A 25,017-nucleotide genomic window follows, 5' to 3' on the forward strand; every position below is an offset into this window, starting at 1 on the left:
AATCTTTACAATAACCCTGTGACATACCATTATTATCCCCATTTTACAGGTGAGGAAACTGAAGAAGTTAAGTAATTTGCCCAAGATTACAGATTGTATGTAACAGAGGTAGGATTTGAACTCAGGAGTCTGGCACCAAAATCAGCACTCTCAGCTTCTACCCAGTATTATCAAAAGTAATTTCCTGGTAACTTCTATCAATTGTCATGGCGACTCTCGAGATAAATAATTATTGTTTTTAATAAATAATGTCATTCCCAGAAATGAATTATGTGTGAATCATACTAAGCTGCCGTGAGAGACTGAATATCACCATCAGAGTGGTGAATCTACTTAGTGTAGGGGTAAAAGACCAATCTCTCCCAGCAGCCCTACACATAGTTACACCATAATTCAGTAGGGTAATCCCTGATCCCCATGCAGTCATAAAAAAGGTTAAATGATGTTTAACAGATTTCGCTAATGATTCAGAGAATCTTAAAATACATCTTAGGAAAACTAATTTCAGGAGTAACTTTCAGTTAGCTAGAAAATACAGTTCTGTTGAGCATCTCGTAATCTATGCCAGACAAAGGAAACATTCTTGCCTTTCTTTGAGGGAATTATAGACCAACAATCTTATTAATTTTCAACTTTCATCGAGGCAAGATTAGCTTCATGCACAATGTTTCTCAAACTGAAAGTAGTGACCTATATTAATAAATCAATTTATAGTGTTGCAAGCAGCATCATTTATAATTTGAAGTTAGAATTAATTGCAGGCAGTAAGTAATTTTGAGATATTTTATTTTACATGTATGTGTGTGTATCTATCATATAAGTAAATATGTGAGAACATTTTAAAATATTTAAAAATGTTTATATATTTAAAGTTTAAACATGTAAACATATTTATATTAATAATATAATTAATATAAATTAATATGTTAATTTATGTTATTAATTTATATTAATATATAAACAATATATTCATTAGTAATATATTACGTATATTATGTAATTGTATTATATATTACTATATTGAATATATTAAAATAATACATTTAATATATTAATAACATACTAACTATATATTATTCATATTTTAATATATCATTTTAATATATTTAAATTTATACTTAAAATTTACATATATAAAAATAATTTTCCTGAAAGTGACTTTCAAAAACTTTGAAAGCCACCAGTGCAATGGTTAAGAATACAATTCTGGGCTGGCCATGGTGGCTCACACCTGTAATCCCAGCACTTTGGGAGGCCGAGATGGGTGGATCCCGAGGTCAAGAGATTGAGACCATCCTGGCCAACATGGTGAAACACCGTCTCTGCTAAAAATAGAAAAATTAGCTGGGCATGGTGGCACACACCTGTTGTCCCAGCTACTCGGGAGGCTGAGGCAGGAGAAGCACTTGAACCCAGGAAGCGAAGGTTGTAGTGAGCCGAGATCACGGCACTGCACTACAGCCTAGCGACAGAGCGAGACTCCATCTCAAAAAAAAAAAAAAGAATGCAAATTCTGAAGTGCAGCTGTTGAGTAGGATCATGGCTGTGCCACTTAATAACCAAGTGACTTTGGGCCAGTTATTTTACTTTTCTGTGCCTCAGTGTCATCTATTTGGTAGTGAGAATAATAGTACCTACCTCATTCTAGTTTTGAGAATAAACACGTTTTATACTACATATAAAATGTGTAGGACAGAGACCTCAAAGAAGACGTAGTTGCTGTCATATTGTTGTTCTGTTCCTGCTTAAGAAGGGGACTTGGAAAAGTAATGATGTTGAATACAGTAACTTCTTTCATCATGGAAGAATTGCATATTCACATCTTCTTTGCTCATCAAACCTTTGAAGATCATGCATGTCTCATTCTGTAACATTGCCTTAACCAAATATAAAGGCTAAATACAAAGGTGTTTTTAAATAACTGATACATTTAGGCCAGTCACCCAAAGATTTTACCCAAAGCCTATGCAGGCATAGTCCAAGAAGTAGACTAGCTCTGCTGCAATCACCATCTCTTGTTTATTATTTGTGAAAGGAACATTACAGTTTCACCACAGTTGGCCTGGCAACGTGCTTATTCAGTCCTCAGAACATATGAAAGTGATTTCGGCTGACAATAAGTATTTCCTCACTTTGGCTTATGTTCAGTAATAGCCATTCTTTATCCAGATCAGGGTGACTGAGCATGCTGTAACCATTCTTCTCTTCTAAAACTGACCCTTGTTTGATTGCATATGCAGATTGCTTAGCAGAACCCACGTCCACCATAACGGGCCAAAAGTCATTTGATCCAATGTGCTTTTCTTTTTTTCTCTCTCTCTCTTCTTTTTTTAATTCCATGAAATTTTATTAAGATAAATTAATTATAAACATTACAGAACACATTTTTTTGAGACAGAGTCTCACTGTGTCACCCAGGCTGTGGTGCAGTGACACGATCTCAGCTCACTACAACTTCCGACTCCCAGGTTCAAACGATTCTCGTGCCTCAGCCTCCCTGAGTAGCTGGGATTACAGGTATGCCCCACCAGATCTGGCTAATTTTTGTATTTTTAGTAGAGACAGAGTTTTACCATGTTGGACAGGCTGGCCTCGAACTCCTGACCTCAGGTAATCCTCCCGCCTCAGCCTCCCAAAGTGCAGGAATTGCAAGTGTGAGCCACTGCACCTAGACCCAAACATGATTTTTTGATTGAATGCTTAATGTCATTGTTTTGTTATTATTATTATTATTATTATACTTTGTTATGGGGTACATGTGCACAACATGCAGGTTTGTTACATAGGCATACATGTGCCATGTTGGTTTGCTGCACCCATAAAAGTTAATTCAAGATGGATTAAAGACTTAAATGTTAGACCTAAAACCATAAAAACCCTAGAAGAAAACCTAGGCAATACCATTCAGGACATAGGCATGAGCAAAGACTTCATGACTAAACACCAAAAGCAATGGCAACAAAAGCAAAAATTGACAAATGGGATCTAATTAAACTAAAGACCTTCTGCACAGCGAAAGAAACTACCATCAGACTGAACAGGCAACCTACAGAATGGGAGAAAATTTTTGCAATCCATCCGTCTGACAAAGGGCTAATATCCAGAATCTACAAAGAACTTCAACAAATTTACAAGAAGAAAACCAAACAACCCCATCAAAAAGTGGGCAAAGGATATGAACAGACACTTCTCCAAAGAAGACATTTATGCAGCCAACAGACACATGAAAAAATCTTCATCATCACTGGCCATCAGAGAAATGCAAATCAAAACCACAATGGGATACCTTCTCACGCCAGTTAAAAGGGTGATCATTAAAAAGTCAGGAAGCAACAGATGCTGGAGAGGATGTGGAAAACTAGGAACACTTTTATACTGTTGGTGGGAGTGTAAATTAGTTCAACCATTGTGGAAGACAGTGTGGCGATTTCTCAAGGATCTAGAACTGGAAATACCATTTGACCCAGCAATCCCATTACTGGGTATATACCCAAAGGATGATAAATCATGCTGCTATAAAGATACATGCACACATATGTTTACTGCAGCACTATTCACAATAGCAAAGACTTGGAACCAACCCAAATGTTCATCAATGATAGACTGGATAAAGAAAATGTGGCACATACACACCATGGAATACTACACAGTCATAAAAAAGGATGAGTTCACATCCTTTGCAGGTACATGGTTGGAGGTGGAAACCATCATTCTGAGCAAACTGTCACAAGGACAGAAAACCAAACACCACATATTCTCACTCAAAGGTGGGAAATGAACAATGAGAACATTTGGACACAGGGTGGGGAACATCACACACTGGGGCCTTATAATTTCTTTCTTCATTTAGGATTAAAGTCATTTTTGAAGATCATTTGCCTATTCTTTAAAAATTGTTTTATTTAGTATGTCTTTGCACAAGGTTAATTCGGTGGGTTTTCTTTTCTTGAGATGGAGTCTCACTCTGTCACCCAGGCTGGAGTGAAGTGGTGTGATCATAGCTTATTTTAACCTCGAACTCCTGGGTTCAATCAGTTCTGCCTCAGCCTCCTGAGTAGCTAGGACTATAGGCACATACCACTACACCCACTAATTTTTTAATTTTTTGTAGAGATGGGGGTCTTGCTTTGTTGCCCAGGCTGGTCTCAAACTCATGGCCTCAAGTGATATGCCTTGGCCTCCCAAAGCACTGGGTTTTCTTAATCATGTTAACAAGTATTGTTTTGTTTTGTTTTCTTCCTTTCCTTGTTGTTTGTCTGCTGCCACCCCAACTCGAAAAGAAACTGTCAACTGCTAATAGTTAGTTACACTTTGGTTAGAGGGCACGGTTTTCTCTTCACACCGCCATACCATTAAAAAAAAACAGCTAAGTCCCCTAGCCTTTGTTCAAGAATAATATAAAGTGTCAGGGACTGTGGACAGCACCTGGTCCATAGCACATGGTGCAGTGGAGCAGTGGAGGTCCTCCATTTCAGGACAGATAGCTGCTGACTGCCTTTCACTCTCCTACCTGGAGCTCTCTGAAGAAGACTGTCCTTTTCCTTCAAAGACTCCTCTCCCTCCAAATTTCCCCTCACTCCAACTTTCCCCTCACTCTTCAGTTGCTCCTCTTCCTCCTTTCTTAGTCCCAAACCCCAAGCCAACTTTGGGAAATTGCATGTGATTGCATTTGGTTGTTATTTCTGCTTTGTTGTGAGTTGTGCATAAAAAAGGATCTCCAGCGAGAGAACAGAGAATAAAGCAAATTAATACTTCTGTATATAAGAGCTGCTTGAAATCCTACTTTTATATACTGTCTGGGAAGATAATTTTCCTCCAAGGGGGAAGCTACTAGGTGGCGAATGAGGAAGCCAACTTTATCCTGCTCAGCCCATCTGAAGAGCAAAACAGTCACAGTCGCGTTAAAGTGATATGTGGCAGCCAACAATGCCTCCAAGCTCCTCTGACACTGTCAAATGTAGGTTTAGACTTAATATCAAGTTTCATCTAGTTTTAAAAACTGGAATTTAGTAAAATTATTTTCAAGCTTTCTAAACCACAATTTCAGGAGCAGTACCAGTTTAACAACTTTTTTTTCCATAAGTTATTGGGGTACAGGTGGTATTTGGTTACATGAGTCATTTCTTTAGTGGTGATTTGTGAGATTTTGGTGCACCCATCACCCGGGCAGTATACGCTGAACCCTGTTTGTAGTCTTTTATCCCTTGCCCCCTCCCACTCTTCTCCCTAAGTCCCCCAAGTCCATTGTATCTTTTTTATGCCTTTGTGTCCTCATAGCTTAGCTCCCAAGTATCAGTGAGAGCATACAATGTTTGCTTTTCCATTCCTGAGTTACTTCACTTGGAATAATAGTCTGGTCACTGCAAATACCATTAATTCATTCCATTTTATGTCTGAGTAGTATTCCATCATATATATATATAGATTATATATGTATATATGTGTGTATATATAGATATATATGTATATATGTGTATATATAGATATATATGTATATATGTATATTTATAGATATATATGTGTATATATGTATATATATCACAGTTTCTTTATCCACTCGTTGATTGATGGGCATTTGAATTGGTTCCACAATTTGGCAATTGTGAATGGTACTGCTATAAACACGTACGTGCAAGTATCTTTTTTGAATAATGACTTCTTTTCTTCTGGGTAGATCACTAGTGTGATTGCTGGATCAAATGGTAGTTCTACTTTTAGTTCTTAAGGAATCTCCACACTGTTTTCCACAGTGACTATACTAGTTTACATTCCCACCAGCAGTGCAGAAACGTTCCCTGATCACCGCATGCATGCCAACATCTATTTTTTGATTTTTTTCATTATGGCCATTCTTGCAGGAGTAAGATGGTATCACATTGTGGTTTTGATTTTCATTTCCCTGATCATTAGTGATGTTGAGCATTTTTTCATGTGTTTGTTACCCATTTGTGTATCTTCTTTTGAGATTTGTCTATTCATGTCCTTAGCCTACTTTTTAATGAGATTGTTTTTCTCTTACTGATTTGTTTGAGTTTGTTGTAGATTTTGAATATTAGTCCTTTGTCAGATGTATAGATTGTTAAGATTTTCTCCCACTCTCTGGGTTGTTTGTTTACTCTATTGACTGTTCCTTTTGCTACGGAAAGTGCTTTAGTTTAATTAGGTCCCAGCTATTTATCTTTTTTTTTTATCTTTTTTTTTTTTTTTTTTGCATTTTCTTTTGGGTTCTTGGTTATGAAATCCTCGCCTAAGCAGACATCTGGAAGGGTTTTTCCAATGTTATCTTCTAGAATTTTTATAATTTCAGTTCTTAGGTTTAAGTTCTTAATTCATCTTGAGTTGATTTTTGTATAAGGTGAGAGATGAGGATCCAGTTTCATTCTCCTACATGTGTCTAGCCAATTATCCCAACACCATTTGTTGAAAAGGGTGTCCTTTTGCCACTTTATGTTTTTGTTTGCTTTGTCGAAGATCAGTTGGCTATATGTATTTGGGTTTATTTCTGAGTTCTCTATTGTGTTCCATTGGTCATCTCTGTGCCTATTTTTATACCAGTACCATGCTATTTTGGTGACTATGGCTTTATACTGTAGTTTGAAATCAGGTAGTGTGATTCCTCCAGATTTGCTCTTTTTGCTTAGTCTTGCTTTGACTATGTGGGCTCTTTTTTCATTCCATATGAATTTTAGAATTGTTTTTTTCTAATTCTATGAAGAATGATGATAGTATTTTGATGGGGATTGATTGAATTTTTAGATTGCTTTTGGCAGTATGGTCATTTTCACAATATTGATTCTAACCATCCATGAGCATGGGATGTGTTTCCATTTGCTTGTATCATCTGTGGTTTCTTTCAGCAGCATTTTATAGCTTTCCTTGAAGAGGTCTTTCGACTCCTTGGTTAGGGATATTCCTAGGTTTTTTGGTTTTTGTTTTTTGTTTTTTGTTTTTGTTTTTGTTTTTGTTTTTTGCAGCTACTGTGAATGGAGTTGAGTTCTTGATTTGATTCTCCACTTGGTCACTGTTGGTGTATGGAATACCTACTGATTTGTGTACATTAATCTTGTATCCGGAAACTTTGCTGAATTCTTTTATCAGTTCTAGGAGCTTTCTGGAGGAGTCTTTAGGGTTTTCAAGGTAAAGGATCACATCGTCAGCAAACAGTGACAGTTTCTTCCTCTTTACCGATTTGAATGCCCTTTATTTCATTCTTTTGTCTGATTGCTCTGGCTAGGACTTCCAGTACTATGTTGAAAAGGAGTGGTGGAAGTGGGCATCCTTGTCTTGTTCCAGTTCTCAGAAGGAATGCTTTCAACTTCTCCATTCAGTATTATGTTGGCTGTGAGACTGTCATAGATGGCTTATATTACATTAAGGTATGTTCCTTGTATGCTGATTTTGCTGAGAGTTTTAATCATAAAGGGATGCTGGAGTTTGTTGAATGCTTTTTCAGCATCTATTGAGATGATCATGTAATTTTTGTTTTTAATTCTGCTTATGTGTGGTGTATCACATTTATTGACTTGCATATGTTAAAGCATCCCTGCATCCCTAGTATGAAACCCACTTTATTGTGGTAGATTATCCTTTTGATATGTTGTTGGATTCGGTTACTAGTGTTTTGTTAAGGATTTTATCATCTGTGTTCTTTAGGATATCGGTCTGTAGTTTTCTATTTTGGTTATGTCCCTCCCTAGTTTTGGTATTAGGGTGATGCTGGCTTTGTAGAATGAATTAGGGAGGGCTCCTTTCTTTATCTTGTGGAATAGTGTCAAAGGGTTGGTACCAATTCTTCTTTGAATGTCTAGTAGAATTTTGCTGTAAATCCATCTGGTCCTCGACTTTTTTGTTAGTAATTCTTTAATTACTATTTGAATCTTGCTGCTTGTTATTCGTCTCTTCAGGGTATCTAATTCTTCTTGATTTAAGCTAGGAGGTTTGTATTTTCCCAAAAATTTATCCACCTCTTTTAGGTTTTCTAGTTCATGTGTGTAAAGGTGTTCATAGTAGCTTTGAATAATCTTTTGTATTTCAGTAGTGTCAGTTGTAATATCTTCTGTTTCATTTCTTAGTGAGGTTAAATGGATTTTCTCTCTTCTTGGTTAATCTTGCTAATGGTCTATCAATTTTATTCATCTATTCAAAGAACCAGCTTTTTGTTTCATTTATCTCTTGTATTTGTTTGTTTCTTTGTTTCAATTTCCTTTAGTTCTGCTCTGATCTTGGTTATTTCTCTTCTTCTGCTGGGTTTGGATTTGGTTTCTTCTTGTGTCTCTAGTTCTTGGAGGTATGACCTTAGAATGTCAGTTTTTGCTCATTCAGTCTTCTGTAGGGGTTTACGGCTCTGAACTTTCCTCTTAGCGCTGCCTTTGCTGTATCCCAGAGGTTTTGGTAGGTTGTGTTGTTATTGTCATTCAGTCTGAAGAATTTTTTTTGTTTTTTTGAGACGGAGTCTCATTCTGTCACCAGGCTGGAGTGCAGTGGCACGATCTTGGCTCACTGCAACCTCCGCCTCCTGGATTCAAGCAATTTTCCTGTCTCAGTCTCCTGAGTAGCTGGGACTACAGGTGCATGCTACCACACCAAGCTAATTTTTGTATTTTTAGTAGAGATGGGGTTTCACCATGTTGGCCAGGATGTACTCGATCTCCTGACCTTGTGATCTGCCCACCTCGGCCTCCCAAAGTGCTGGGATTACAAGTGTGAGCCACCACGCCCGGCCCAGTCTGAAGAATTTTTAAATTTCCGTCTTGATTTCCTTTATTGACCCAATGCTCATTCAGGAGCAAGTTATTTAATTTCCATTTATTTGCATGGTTTAAAGATTCCTTTTAGAGTTGATTTCCAGTTTTATTCCACGGTGGTCTGAGAGAGTGCTCGATATAATTTCAATTTTCTTAAATTTGTTGAGTCTTGTTTTATGACCTATCACATGGTCTATCTTAGGGAAAGCTCCATGCGCTGTTGAATAGAATGTGTATTCTGTGGTTGTTGGATGAAATGGCCTGTATATATCTGTTAAGTCCATTTGTTCCAAAGTATAGTTTAAATCCATTGATCCTTTGTTGGCTTTCTGTCTTGATGACCTGTCCAGTGCAGACAGTGGAGTACTGAAGTCCCCCACTATTATTGTGTTGCTGTCTGTCTCATTTTTTAGGTCTAATTGTGTTATAAATGTGGGAGCTCCATTGTTAGGTGATATGTTTACAATTGTGATATTTTCCTGTTGGACAAGGCCTTTTACCATTATATAATGTCCCTCTTTGTCTCTTTTAAATGCTGGTGCTTTAAAGTTTGTTTTGTCTGATATAAGAATAACTATCCCTGCTCACTTTTGGTGTCTATTTGCATGAAACGCCTTTTTCCACCCCTTTAAGTTTATGTGAGGCCTTATGTGTTAGGTGAGTCTCCTAAGGCAGCAGATGGTTGGTGAGTTCTTATCCATTCTGCTGTTCTATATCTTTTAAATGGAGCATTTAGGTCATTTGCAGTCAATGTTGAAATGTGAGGTACCATTGCATTCATCATGCTCTGTGCTGCCTGTATACTTTGGTTTTTTTGTTTTTGGTTTTTAACTTGTATTTTTGTTTTATAAGTCCTGTGTGATTTGTGCTTTAAAAAAGTTATCTTTTGATGTTTCCAGGATATGTTTCAATATTTAGAGCTCCTTTTAGCAATTTTTGTAGTGGTGGCTTGGTAACGGCGAATTCTCTCAGCATTTGTTTGTCTGAAAATGACTGTATCTTTCCTTCCTATATAATGCTTAGTTTTGCTAGATACAAATTCTTGGCTGATAATTGTTTTGTTTGAGGAGGCTAAAGATAGGGCCCCAATCCCTTCTAGCTTGTAATGCTTCTGCTGGGAAATCTGCTGTTAATCTGATAGGTTTTCCCTTATAGGTTACCTCGTGCTTCTGTCTCACAGCTCTTAAGATTCTTATCTTCGTCTTAACTTTTGATAACCTGATGACAATGTGCCCAGGCAATGATTGTGATGAATTTCCCAGGTATTCTTTGTGCTTCTTATATTTGGATGTCTAGGTCTGTAGGAAGGCCAGGGAAGTTTTCCTTAATTATTCCCCCAAATATGTTTTCCAAGCTTTTAGAATTCTCTTCTTCCTCAGGATCACCAATTTATCTTAGGTTTGGTCGTTTAATATAATCCGAGACTTCTTGGAGGCTTTGTTCAATTTTTCTTATTCTTTGTTCTTTGTCTTTGTTGAATTGTATTAATTCGAAGACGTTGTCTTCAAGCTCTGAATTTCTTTCTTCTATTTGTTCAAGTCTATTGCTGAGACTTTCCAGAGCATTTCGCATTTCTTTAAGTGTATCCAAAGTTTCTTGAAGCTTTTACTGTTTTTTCCTTTAAGCTATCTATTTCCTTGAGTATTTCTCCCTTCACTTCTTATACTGTTTTTTGGATTTCCTTGCATTGGGCTTTGGCTTTCTATGGTGCCTCCCTGACTAGCTTAATAACTAACCTCCTGGGTTCTTTTTCAGGTAAATCAGGGATTTCTTTCTGGTTTGAATCCATTGCTAGTGTACTAATGTGATTTTTGGGGGATGTTAAAGAACTTGATTTTGTCATATTACCAGGGCTGGTTTTCTGATTTCTTCTCATTTGGATAGGCTCTGTCAAAGGGAAGGTCTAGGGCTGAAGGCTGTTGTTCAGATTCTTTTGTCCCATAGGGTGTTCCCTTGATGTAGTACTCTCCCCCTTTTCCTATGGATATGGCTTCCTGTGAGCCGAACTGCTGTGATTGTTGTCTCTCTTCTGGGTCTAGCCACCCAGTGAGTCTCCCCAGCTCTGGGCTGGTACTGGGGGTTGTCTCACAGAGTCCTGTGATGTGAACCATCTACAGGTCTCTCACCTGTGGATACCAGCACCAGTTCCAATAGGGGAGGTGGTGGAGGGTGAGGTGCAATGGACTCCGTGAAGTTTCTTAGCTTTGGTGGTTTAATACTCTATTTTGTGCTAGTTGGCCTTCTGCCAAGAGGTGGCAGTTTCCAGAGAGCATCAGCTGTAATAGTATGGAGAGGAACTGGTGGTGGACAGGGCTCTAGAATGACCAAGATTATATGCCCTTTGTCTTCAGCTACCAGAGTAGGTAGGGAAAGACCATCAGGTGGGGACAGGGCTAGGTGTGGTTGAGTTCAGACTGTCCTTGGGCAGGTCTTGCTGAAGCTACTGTGGGGAATGGGGATGGGATTCTCAGGTGCCTGGAGCTGTGTACCTAGGAGGATTATGGCTGCCTCTACTGGGTCATGAAGGTTGTCAAGGAAGTGGGGGAAAGCCAGCAGTCACAGACCTTACCCAGCTCCCACGCAAACCAAAGGACCAGTCTCACTCCCACCGTGACCCCCATGCTAGCCCTGAGTCTTTCCAGGCCATGGGCGAGATGGGCTTGAAAACTTGCCCCAGGCTACCTGCCTCCCAACTGTGAAAGAAAACGACTTGGCTCTTCCCCCAGTTGTGGAATCTGCACACCAGATTTGCACCCTCCCCCAAGTTCTGGCCAGGAGGCTTCTTGCCCCTTCAAATTGTTACAAAGTTCAGCAAGAGAGGCTTCTTCCTGTGCAATTTTACCCCCTGCTCCTCTTGCCACCCTCCCTATGGATCCCTGTGGTGCCAGGCCAGAATGGGCTGCTCGAGGACCCAGCAAACTCCCAGGGCCTTTCTGCTGCTTCCTCTACCCCTGTATTTCGCTCAGCTCTGTAAATTGACTCAGCTCTAGGTAAGGTTGGAAACTTCTCCCACAAACACACCTTCAGTTCCTCCAGTGGGGGTATATATTCAGCAGAGGAGGGTCTCCGTTTCACAATTCCACAGTTGAGGCACTCACAGTATTTGGGGTGTCTCCCGGGTCCTGCAGGGGCAGTCTGCTTCCTTCAGAGGGTCTTTGGGTCCTCTCAGGATTGCGGGTTTGTTCTTGTAGTCAATATGAAGCTTAAATTCACATCACGAGCTCTGCAGTCTTCTCTGTCCGGAGTTGCAATCTAGTCCTGCCTCCCAACCGCCATGATGATCCAGCCTACAACTTCTTAATTAATTAATTCTTATTGCTGGTTCATAGTCTGTCAGAAGTTTAGGCAGTATTATCATTTAGATGTACTACTTTGCACACATAGTTAAAATATCTTAGCTCTTCAAACATTCGTCATGAAACATGATTGCACTCTTCTGAAGTGACAGTATTCATCATATCCTCCCCACATCCTCCTGAACTAGGCTCTCGGGAGTTCATAGCAAGTGTTCACTCTTAATATATATGTCTGCTAGAACTGATCAGGGAATCTAACAATATGGAAAGCCACCTTCTCAGTCTTACATCTAACTTTATTTCTCTACAGTAGTGGTTCTCAACATGGATTATGCTTTGCAAGCACCTGGGGAACTTTAAAAAAAATCTCAATACCCAGGCTGCATCTCAGGTTGATTCAAATCTCTGGAAGCAGACCAAGGCATTAGTACTTTTTAAGTCTCCTCCCTTCGTTCCAATGTGCAGTTCCAGTTGGGAATTGCTTTTAGCGCATGCCAGGTTACTAATTTCTGAGTGTTAATTAAGGGAACATCCGAGCTCATCATTTCTCTTGTGGGAATTTTTTGAGAAGCAAGAGAGATTGGGGAACAAAATAGCTACTGTTTTTTGCTAGTGCAAAGAGCTTAGCTTAAAATCACACAGACCTATGTTTTAATCCCATCTTTGCTACTACAGGAATGTAAAGATGGGAAACTCACTTATCTCCCCTGCAGTTTCACCCATTTCTAAATTGAAATAACATCCACCTTCTGGAGTCAGTATTAAATGAGATCATATGTGCAAAGTGTTCAACATGATGTAGTATGTAACATGATAGGACATAGTAATAATAACTAAAGATATCACTACAAATCAAAATCCTTATTTTCAAAATTAAGTCTCCAAAGAGGAAATGAAAATGAATCCCAAATCTGTTGCCTAGATTTTTGAGTGCCAAGCAGCATTAATGCTAATATTTCTTCAGCATTATCACTAAGAGAAATGAGTGTTCCAACTTAACTCATTGTTCTTAGTGATAATTCATTTAGGGACAAAATTAGGCTCTCTTGTTAATTGCCACATTCCTTTCAGAGGTGCTATAAATGGATGTTGAACTATACTATTTTTAGATTTAATCTTTAAAAATCATAAGAAAGCAATAAATATTACTAGTTCAGAAATGATTTTCTGTTCCTGGCTTATCAGAGAAGACCTGAGAGTCTATCATAGTCATTTGTTGTCTTCATAGTGAAACGAAAAAGTAAGATTCTAATAGGATTTTTAGACTTAGTGAGAAAGGTGTTCATTTTAAGATTATGGCAGTTCCTCTCAGATTTGGAAAGCCTTAAGATTACACTAAGGAGTTGGACTTTAGGAATGCTGAGTGTCTTCAGCCACAATGGCACTATAGTACTAGATGGGACAGGATGTGAGTAAGGAGAAACTAAGAAGCCAGCCACAATGTAGTTCTTCTTGCCTCCAAAAGAGGAGTTACTCACTTTCTCACACTCACTGTGATACATTCCATTTGCTAAGAAAAGTGGCTTGTGTCATTCTTGTGCACTACTTTTAAGTTCTGATATATTAGATTCATTTACTCTGTATTAATAGCATTCAAATATTTAGTAAAGTTAATATACTTCTCACAATTTTTCCAAATTAACCCACCAGCTGTGTCCTGTGCTTAACGCTATCTTACAACACTGCAGTCAAAGTGTCAGCCAGGGCTGTGGTCTCATCTGAAGGCTGGATAGGGAAAAATTGGCTCCCATGTTCACTTACATGGTTGTTGCCAGGATTCATTTCCTCAAGGGTTTTGATTCTGAGGGCCTCTGCTTCTTGCTAAGTGTTGGCCAGAGGCCATGCTTAGTTCTTTGCTGTGTGGTTCTCACCAAACAGCAACTTACTTCATCAAACCAGCAGGAGGGTGAGTCTGCTAGTTAAAAAGAAGTCTCAATCTTTTGTAACCTAATCATAGAACTGACATGCGCTCCATGCTACCATATTCTTTTGATTAGAAGCAAGTTACTCAAGGGAAGGAAACACATAAGGCTGTGAATGAGAGAAGACAGGAATTGCTGGAGGCCACTTTAGGGGCTGTCTGCCACAGCACTTAACAGCACATACCCCAGCCATAAAATTTAAAAAAGCAGGAAAGAGAGAAGGAGGGTGCAGGGTAAAATACAGAAAGGAGGAAGGTGAAAGGGAAGAAAGGAAGGGAAAGAAAGACATTTAAAAAGACAAGAACAAAACAGCTCTGCTGCACTACATCTATGTAGTAGTGTAGTGGAGAGTTCCATGTGCAGACACACACTTCATCACATTAGCACCACACCCATAAATTTCCTATTTCTTATTTACAATGAGAAGATTATAAGGACTTTCTATGCATCTGGAGTTAAAAGGAAGCAATAAATCTAAGAACACTAAGTTTAAGTAAGCAAAATGTGTTTCAAATTAGTTATTTTTTCTTTTTAAGTTTTTTGTTTGTTTCAGCTGACAAAGTTTTTTATTTCTTTCTGTTTCAAGTTTTCAAGTTGAGTTTATAATTCTTGCTATTATGTAACAGGTCTATTATACAGGCAATATAGGAACCTGATTGGCATTCGTATTTGGTGTTCTATTGTTGTTTCAACTCAAATGCCAAAATTATGTTTTTGTTCTGTACGTTATTGTTCATAGTTATATATGCCCCTTAATTGTAAAAGTGAAGCTGTAAAATTGTAAAGTACTTTGTACCTTATCTATCCAGGCATTCTACTAAGGAAATCAAGACCCAAATGGCTTGGGAAGATCAACATTAAATAGCGTCAGAGCCAGACCGAGAGTATACATCTCTCAATTTCTAATCTAGTGCATTTCCTTTTCTTATTTCTGTGCAAATGAACAGTTAGAATGTGAAATAGTCTCCTCAGATCTGCCAGCATTAAAACAGTTGTGGTTTAAATATTTAGTTTTAATAATTACTAACTTTGTAGAAGAACCTAAAATAGTGTTTGTTTTCAGTGCTTCAGCTAATAGTAAAAAGGAGTATTTTCAGCACTTTACTGTATGAGAGGTGCTTGCCTAACAAAATACACATCTTTTTCACTGTACTCATTTGTAACAGATAATGTGGGCTCCTACACCTCAGTGTTCTGAGAGGGGTTGGTAAACGCTGACCACATAGAGAGAGCTGCCCATCTGCCCTCAGTACCAAGGCACATCCCATCCATGCCCTAAAACTCTTGTAAATTTCTCCATTCGTACAGGAAAATGAGTATTTCTTACAACAATATGACCGTGGAATTTGATTACAGAAACATTCCTGCTATCCCCAACATGTGCTCCCAGGGCTAAAGATATAATCTGCAACTCAGGATTTTCTGAAGATTCACTTGTTTATACTATTGAGGGCAACAGTTGTTTTTAAACAAGGATGCGGTTCCCAGTCCTATACTTTCTTCTTACCCTGCTTATTTTTCTTTTTTTATTATTATACTTTAAGTTCTGAGGTACATGTGCAGAACGTGCACATGTTACACAGGTATACATGTGCCATGGTGGTTTGCTGCACCCATCAACCCGGCATCTACATTAGGTATTTCTCCTAGTGTTATCCCTCCCCTAGCCCCACAGCCCCTCAACAGGCCCCGGTGTGTAAAGTTCCCCTCCCTGTGTAGATGTGTTCTCATTGTTCAACTCCCACATATAAGTGAGAACATGCAGTGTTTGCTTGTCTGTTCTTGTGTTCGTTTGCTGAGAATGATGGTTTGCAGCTTCATCCATGTCCCTGCAAAGGACGTGAACACATCCTTTTTTATGGCTGCATAGTATTCCATGGTGTATATGTGCCACATTTTCTTTATCCAGTGTATCATTGATGGGCATCTGGGTTGGTTCCAAATCTTTGCTATTGTGAACAGTGCCACAATAAACATACATGTTGCATGTGTCTTTATATTAGAATGATTTATAATCCTTTGGATATATACCCAGTAATGGGATTGCTGGGTCAAATGGTATTTCTAGTTCTAGATCCTTGAGGAATCGCCACACTGTCTTCCACAATGGTTGAACTAATTTACACTCCCACAAACAGTGTAAAAGCGTTCCTATTTCTCCACATCCTCTCCAGCATCTGTTGTTTCCTGACTTTTTAATGATCGCCGTTCTAACTGGTGTGAGATGGTATCTCACTGTGGTTTTGATTTGCATTTCTCTGATGACCAGTGATGATGAGCATTTTTTCATGTGTCTGTTGGCTGCATAAATGTCTTCTTTGGAGAAGTGTCTGTTCATATCCTTTGCCCACTTTTTGATGGGGTTGGTTTTTTTTTTTTTTTTCCTTGTAAATTTGTTGAAGTTCTTTGTAGATTCTGGATATTAGCCCTTTGTCAGATGAATAGATTGCAATAATTTTCTCCCATTCTGTAGGCTGCCTGTTCACTCTGATGATAGTTTCTTTTGCTGTGCAGAATCTCTTTAGTTTAATTAGATCCCATTTGTCAATTTTGGCTTTTGATGCCATTGCTTTTGGTGTTTGTCATGAAGTCTTTGCCCATGCCTATGTCCTGAATGGTATTGCCTAGGTTTTCTTCTAGGGTTTTTATGGTTTTAGGTCTTACATTTAAGTCTTTAATCCATCTTGAGTTAATTTTTGTATATGGTGTAAGGAAGGGATCCAGTTTCAGCTTTCTGCATATGGCTAGCCAGTTTTCCCAACACCATTTATTAAACAGGGAATCCTTTCCCCATTGCTTGTTTTGTCAGGTTTGTCAGATGGTTTGTCAGGTTTGTCAGATGGTTGTGGATGTGTGATGTTATTTCTGAGGCCCCTGTTCTGTTCCATTGGTCTATATATCTTATTTGGTACCAGTACCATGTTGTCTTTGTTACTGTAGCCTTGTAGTATAGTTTGAAGTCAGAGACACAATAGAAAAAGAAAATTTTAGGCCAATATCTCTGATGAACATCAATGCAAAAATCCTCAATACAATACTGGCAAACTGAATCCAGCAGCACATCAAAAAGTTTATCCACCCTGATCAAGTCAGCTTCATCGCTGGGATGCAGTGCTGGTTCAACATACACAAAGCAGTAAACGTAGTCCATCACATAAACCGAACCAATGATGAAACCACATGATTATCTCAGTAGATGCAGGAAAGGCCTTCAACAATATTCAACAGCCTTTCATGCTAAAAACTCTCAATAAACTAGGTATTGATGAAACATATCTCAAAATAATAAGAGCTATTCATGACAAACCCACAGCCAAAATCATACTGAATGGGCAAAAACTGGAAACATTCCCTTTGAAAACCAGCAGAAGACAAGGATGCCCTCTCTCACCACTCCTTTTCAACATAGTATTTGAAGCTTTGGCCAGGGCAATCAGACGAGAAATAAATAAAGGGTATCCAATTAGGAAAAGAGGAAGTCAAATTGTCCCTGTTTGCAGATGGCATGATTGTATATTTAGAAAACCCCATCATGTCAGCCCAAAATCTCCTTAAGCTGATAAGCAACTTCAGCAAAGTCTCAGGATATGAAATCAATGTGCAAAAATCACAAGCATTCCTATACACCAGTGACAGACAAACAGAGAGCCAAGTCACGAGCAAACTCCCATTCACAATTGCTACAAAGAGAATAAAATGCCTAGGAATCCAACTTACAAAGGATGTGAAGGACGTCTTCAAGGAGAACTACAAACCACTGCTCAAGGAAATAAGAGAGGACACAAACACATGGAAAAACATCCTCATGGATAGGAAGAATCAATATCATGAAAATGGCCATATTGCCCAAAGTAATTTATAGACTCAACGCTATCCCCATCAAACTAGCATTGACTTTCTTCACAGAATTGGAAAAGAACTACTTTAGATTTCATATGGAACCAAAAATGAGCCTGCATAGCCAAGACAATCCTAAGCAAAAAGAACAAAGCTGAAGGCATCACGCTACCTGACCCAGCTTATTTTTCTACATAGGATCCCCACATCCCTGCCTTTGTTAGAATGGAAACTAGACAAGGACCAACTTTTATCAACTTGTTCATTTCTCTATTCCTAGAACAGAGCCTGGTACAAAATTTGTGTTTAATAATGTTTGTTGAATGAATCTGAATGATGGATTTGTTTAGAAGGTTTATAACATTCCATCCCTTATGAGTCTGTTGCTAGTGGAAAAAAGAGGCATGTTTTTGGTTCATAACATCAGGTATGTAACCTGGAATTTGGAATCATGAGTTTTCATGCATTTGCTTCATATTATTTATTTTTAAGTGATCTTTCAAAGTATTGATAAAGATACTTTAAGATTGAGAGCCTCCCTGATACCCAGGAATGAAAGTTTTAGATTAAGTTTACAATCTGATTGAAGGCTAATCATATAAGGAGAAAAAAAATAAGGAAAAGAACAGAAATTTGAAAAGAAATCTCCAAAATGGCCATGAACATCAGAACACTGAGAATCGATATATAAACATTTGTCTTGCTTCATACCTGTCTGTTGTACATCTATAGCAGCAGATTTCATAGATGCAGAGGAATTTTGGCTAAAATCCTAACACACAAAAGGCATTCTGCACTTACTTCTCAAATTAGAATTAAGACATGTGTATGTATAAGTTGTTTAGAATTGGCATCTATTTAATGAGTTTACTGGCTGAATCTTTTAAAAGAATGCAAACATACGTGACTTTTATCGAAAATCTATGAAAAGAAAAATGGCCCTGTAGTGCATCCTGTGGTTCCCACTCTACATCCCCCACGTCCACCTGATGTCAGCACAACCATCTGTGGCGTCCATTTGCCACTATGCCACTCAGGTGCACACTCAGGTGCCTGCCTCGGCAAAGACCCTCAGCTCATGTGCAGGTACAGCCTAGAAGTGCATGGAGGTGAACATCTCTGAGGCACTCTTCAACCAGTGGGTACTGGGAGTGGTAGATAAATGTCCTAGCCTCTCATCTTTCTACACAACAATGCTGGTGCATATTCTACACAGTAGCTCAGTAACACACGCATATTAGTTGTTCTCCCTTTCCTTCCCACCCTCCCCATTCCCTCACTGCTACATCTGGAAGCCAGATGAACTGCCTATATCCAAATTTTAATCTCTAGCTCTCGTTTCTTAAACAGGTCCTACAAAATGCTTGAAATAAAAGGCAAAATGGTTTGTATCTGGAATCAAAGGCTGACAATGGCAAGCAACAAGCTCTAAAACTGACAGGAAAAATGCTTTTCTGGAAGACATTGGCATCACCTCCTAGACACGGAATATGCTGGCTTCATCCCAGTAGTTTCTTCACACACTTTTAAATACGTGTCTCATTAGGATCACATATGACCCACCTGATTTCATGCCTTGCCTTTTCTTTTTGTTCTGCAGACTCTTCTAAGGAGCCTAAATTCACCAAGTGTCGTTCACCTGAGCGAGAGACTTTTTCATGCCACTGGACAGATGCGGTTCATCATGGTTCAAAGAGCCTAGGACCCATACAGCTGTTCTATACCAGAAGGTGCTGCCCTCATGCCTTTCCAATTTTCCTCTCCATGGATGTACCTACTAAAGTACACTGAATCACATATAGTGTGGGAATAGAAGTGATTTGTTGTGATTTATGTAATCTATGAATATTCATTCACTCATTTACTGAAAAAAATATTAATTAAGCCTATCCTATGTGCTCAGTACTATTTGAGGCCCTGGAGATATAGCAGTGATTACAAAAGACAAAATCCCTGGTCTCATGGAGATTTCCTTCCAATGCAGGGAGACAGGCAATAAAAATTGAATAAAATGTCAACTAGTAATATAGGTTATTAAGAAAAATAAAGCCAGAAAGCAGCATATCAGCAGTGTTTGGGAGTTTGTGTGTGTGCATGAGAATGTATGAGAGTGTGTCAAAGTATGAGTGAGAGTGTGTATGGGTACACGTGGGCATGTGCCTGTGGATGAGAGTGTGTATAAGAGGCTTGAGTGATATTGAAATGGGTGATCCTAGGAGGCCTCTCTATTGTGGTGTCCTACACCAGAGACATAAGTGAAATGGAACAGGTCACGTGAATATCTGGGGGAAAGGCTATCCAGGCAGAGGAAATTGCAAGTACAAAGTCCCTGAGGCAGTCTTGGCCTATTCAAGGGATGAAAAAGGCCAGCACTGAAGGCACAAGATTGAAAGTGAGGAGAGTGATATGGGAAGGGATCAGAGAGTTACTTAGGGACTGACTATGCCAAACCTCGTAGACAAGGGCAAGGCTTTGAATTTTACTTTATTTGTGGTGGAAAGCTATAGGTGTTTTTGCAAAGATGCATGTTTTAAAAGATGTAGCTTGGTTTCTAACCAGATAATACACTCCTTCTCTTAAATATATTCAGTAAAAGACTGTAGTACTTTTTCATTTTTACCAGTGATCCTCTAAAATAACAGAGGAAGGGTGAAACAAACACCTCTCAATATAGGTACCACCCAAGTTGTTTATTTCTTCCCCTTCACCTGGCATTATTTTTGTTTTTGGTTTACTCTTACTCTGTATATTTTTACCTTTTATACATTTTAGGCTTAAACACTTCATTATCTCTTCTTTTCCACCCAACCCCCAGAGAATGCCTAAGCCAAGATGCAGGCTTAGTGAGGACCCTTTATCCTTGGCTCAAGGTGTTCGTTAGTCGGAGGATGATATTGTCTATCCCAAGGAAGAGCTGGGAAAGGGAAGGAAGATGCAGCCAACAGTTAAGGGTATGAACTCAGGGCCAACAAACCTGCACTTCAGTGTAGTTCTGCACTTTCTCTTTTTTTTTTTTTTTTTTTTTTTTTTTTTTTGAGACGGAGTCTCGCTCTGTCGCCCGGGCTGGAGTGCAGTGGCCGGATCTCAGCTCACTGCAAGCTCCGCCTCCCGGGTTCACGCCATTCTCCTGCCTCAGCCTCCTGTGTAGCTGGGACTACAGGCGCCCGCCACCTCGCCCGGCTAGTTTTTTGTGTTTTTTAGTAGAGACGGGGTTTCACCGTGTTAGCCAGGATGGTCTTGATCTCCTGACCTCGTGATCCGCCCGTCTCGGCCTCCCAAAGTGCTGGGATTACAGGCTTGAGCCACGGCGCCCGGCCAAGGAATACTCGGGAAATTAGCCAGTTTGTGTACAACTCAGCCTCCTCATTTGCAGAAAGGAGATAACGGACTTGCCTCGTGGCTTCTTGTGAGGATCGTATGAGATAACCCATGAAAAATACTTGGCAGAGTACTTGACACATAATAAGTACTCAGCAAATTGTAGCTGATATTCTTATTATCGGTAGTATAGTGATAATTTAAAAATAATTATGATATAGCAATCCAGTTCCTGGACTATAAAGATGACTATAAGTGGTATAAGACCATTTATACCAATAAATTGTTATAATTATTGGTATAAGACCATTTTAATGCAGAGCTGCTGCTTAATTTGCAGATAAAAAAATACTTGGAGTTAGCAACCAAGTGGACCTTCCCCACCTTTCAGTGTAAGAGAGGTCTCTTGGATGAAGTGAAGTGAAGATGAAATGTTTGGGCACCAATTATACTATATTTTTCCTTAAGGCTGACACTACAAAGAGGTTGGGGCCTGTAAACAAAGTTGATTTCTATAAACACATTCGGACATGAAGTTAGTATGTTTGATGAGACTTTTGAAATGTGTGGAATCGTTATGTTATTTGTGCAGGCACAATTAGCCAAACTGTAAAGAAAATTAGCAGAATAACCTCTTAAGCTGGGCCCACTTTATGAAAATAATTTTTTGCTACCTCAGTATTTACCAAATTTGAATATAAGCAAAAAGAGAAATCGAAAGGAATGAAGCCTTGATAAATATATGTCCCTTGCCCTCATCAATCAGCGTCACATAACTGTTTCCACAGGCATCTTATGCACACCCCAGTCATTTCAGCATCCCTGGTTCAAATCCAGCATCTACACTACCAAGGATGCTGCTGAAAGTGTGACTGGGTAGAGGGAAATTTTCAGACATATTCAGAAAGATGTCTTAGATTTTACCCTGATAGTGTTTGGAATCCCAGGAGAGTAAGTACAACTTCATGATTAAGTGCCAACCCAAACTTACAAAATTAGATATTTGTGTTTTTTCTATAAAATATAACTATTTTGAATATCTTAGCCAAACTACTATGAGCCCACAGCCCAGTTTATCGAAGAAGGGTAAAACTGAGGGATTAGGAGTATCAGGATTGGACTGGACTGATTAGTGTACAGATATATTTGACTTCTCATTGCCCACTTCACAAAGAAGACAATACAAATGCACTTTCTGACTCTTGTCATTGTTTCTTAGAACTCAGTTGCCAGGCAACTCCTGAAACTATAGAAACATGCTTCGCATCCCTGACACATAAATAAAACTGTGGATTTTATCCAAAACCAGAGTCAGTGGGAGGTGCAGTTGTTTCAGTTTGCTGGCCTGGCCTGTCTAAAGCACAATGGAATGTGAACATGTCAGGCTGTCAACACGACATTTCAGGCACAGCCCTACAGGCAGTTGTGTGTTTTGCGTGGCTCTGCTCCTTGCCAGGTAGCTGGCAGAAGAGGCAGCCTCCACATGTTAAAGCAGCTGATTCAAAACAGTCTCTGCCATCCTGTGATGGCGATAGTGCCAAACTCAGCCTCTGAGCTTGCAGGGGACTCGGGATGAATGCACATTACAGGCATGGCAAAAGGAGGCTCTGAGAAGCATGTTCGAGCTGCTCTGCTCTCAGCTCCTTGCATGTAAAAGCTGTATTTTTAAAGGAACTGGGCATGTGAACACTCAGTCCTTAAAGTTGTATCCCTCACCTCTTCCATACCCATTCAACCCCACTTCAAAAATTACCCTAGTCTTAAGAGAAATTTTATTTTCTATACAAGGTTGTGTGGAAAATCAGTAGGGAGAAAGGGCATTATTACTTTCATTTTTCTTAAACAAAAGTATTGAATTTAAAGCCAAAAACATGTGAGCTTTCTGTCATGAAAACAGCTGCCCTTAAAAACATAAATGAGGTTTTATTTTTATTATTTTTTCCAGTTGGTTGTCTTTAGATGAAAAACATTTCTTCTGCTCTTTATTCTTATTTTTAATGATAGTCTCTTTCTATGGTTCTCACCCCTTCCATTTCACAAGATAGTCTGGCAGCAAACCTAAAGCACTTAACTTTTGGGAGTAAGAGCAAAGGGTAGCTTCCATGAATTGATTTGGGTCTTCTGTAGAGACATTCAACCCAGAGAAGGCAAGTGACACAGTATCTGTTTTATGAGCTAATTTGGGTTCTTGTCTACATTTAATAGTTTAAAATATAAGTTATAAATATTTATTTAAAGCGAAATTCAACATTGGTTCATGAAGAAAGAGGTTGGAAGCAGTGTTTTGAACTAGCTGTTTCTGATCCGTCATGCTTAAAATAAATGCTTTGTTTGTCCTGTGGAGTTCATGGATTTGGGATAATCTAAACAGGGTTTTTTACACAGTCCTCATGGGGACCAAGGTACTGACATGCACTGTTGAGAAATTCTGTGAATCATGAAAGAGTTAATATTTTAGAAATCCAGACCTGTTGAGCACTATCTACATCTTTGGGACGTCTTAATACTTTGAGTTTTCTAACTTTCATACTATCACTTATGCTAAGTACATTTGATATCCCTTCTATTATGTGAAAGCTTCATTTTCTGGGCAATCTTCTTACAACTACTCTTTTTAATGCACTCTTACTTAGTTTGAAAGTAAATGTCAAATTAAGCATACTATAGTTCAATGAAGGACCCACCTATTCCTAATTTTTTTAAGCATTTTTCTTCTGACTCTACATACACACATGCTTACACACGCACAAACATACACACACACACCCCCTTATCTTTTCTTCTGCCTTTTGCCCACTTACTTTTTGCATCAGAGATGAATCTCATTCAAGCACATGCCAGTTGTTTTTTGTTGTTGTTGTTGTTTTTGAGATGGAGTCTTGCTTTGTCGCCCAGGCTGGAGTGCAGTGGCACGATCTTGACTCACTGCGACCTTTGCCTCCTGGGTTCAAGCAATTCTCCTGCCTCAGCCTACCTACTGAATAGCTGGGATTGCAGGAGCATGCCATCACATCCAGCTAATTTTTGTATTTTTAGTACAGACGGGGTTTTACCATGTTAGCCAGGCTGGTCTCAAACTGCTAACCTCATGATCCACCTGCCTCAGCCTCCCAAAGTGCTGGGATTACAGGCATGAACCACCGTACCCAGCCAGCATATGCAACTTTTAAGAGTCTCAACCAAAGCAGCAATTCACTATCTCAGCCCCTGGAGTCTCTGCCATTTAAATCCCAATTTCCTTCCAACAGCTGAGGAGCAGCCGTCTCAAGTACCCCCTGATACTACACAAGTTTTCTCCTAGTGCCAAGCAGACCAGCCTGAGAAACAGCTATAAGAAGGAAATAGGCGTCTTCTCCCAGCTTTGCATCCCTTCCTTCCAGGTCCTGCCTTCCTTACAGCCTGCAATGTCCTCATTGTCCACTGCTGCCCAGCACCCATCCCACAGAGGGATGGTCCCAAACCTCCACAGTCTGGCCTGTGAGCCACAGGAGCCTCTGGCTGCACAGGCCATTCCTACCTCATCTTCCACAACCACAGATTACGTGGTTTTATGTCCCTTTGACTTATAAATTATCTTCTCAATTAATAGGCTAGTGAATAACAGGGGATAATGAACTACCTCACCCAAGTAGCAATTCTAATTTAAGAAAACTTTCCTGTCATTCCATTGCCTTTTGCTTCCCTTACCACACTCATGCCCATACTTCCTTACCTCAATCCCTCTGACCTCTCAGTTTCCTCCCTTCCTTGCCATATTGCCATCTATTAAACTTTTACCCATCCTTCAAGAATGCTAAAAATACACCTCCACCTTGAAGCCTTCCATGAAGAGCTACAGCAATCATTCCCTCTTCTGAACTTTTAAGGACCCTAGAGAGCACTACTAATGAGCACTTACCC

The 25,017-nt window shown here is 39.2% G+C and overlaps 1 protein-coding gene across 7 annotated transcripts in view; it reads left to right on the top strand.

Moving 5' to 3' along the window:
* The window catches only part of GHR (growth hormone receptor), a 313,850-nt gene that overhangs the window by 261,066 nt on the left and 27,767 nt on the right, over positions 1-25,017 (top strand). For all 7 annotated transcript variants that reach the window (XM_015139960.3, XM_028849121.2, XM_078003848.1 and 4 more), the window contains 1 exon segment: positions 19,400-19,529. In XM_015139960.3, coding sequence (XP_014995446.1) covers positions 19,400-19,529 — 130 coding nt within the window.

This window comes from Macaca mulatta, chromosome 6 (genome assembly GCF_049350105.2).
Source record: "Macaca mulatta isolate MMU2019108-1 chromosome 6, T2T-MMU8v2.0, whole genome shotgun sequence".
Lineage (NCBI taxonomy): Eukaryota > Metazoa > Chordata > Mammalia > Primates > Cercopithecidae > Macaca > Macaca mulatta.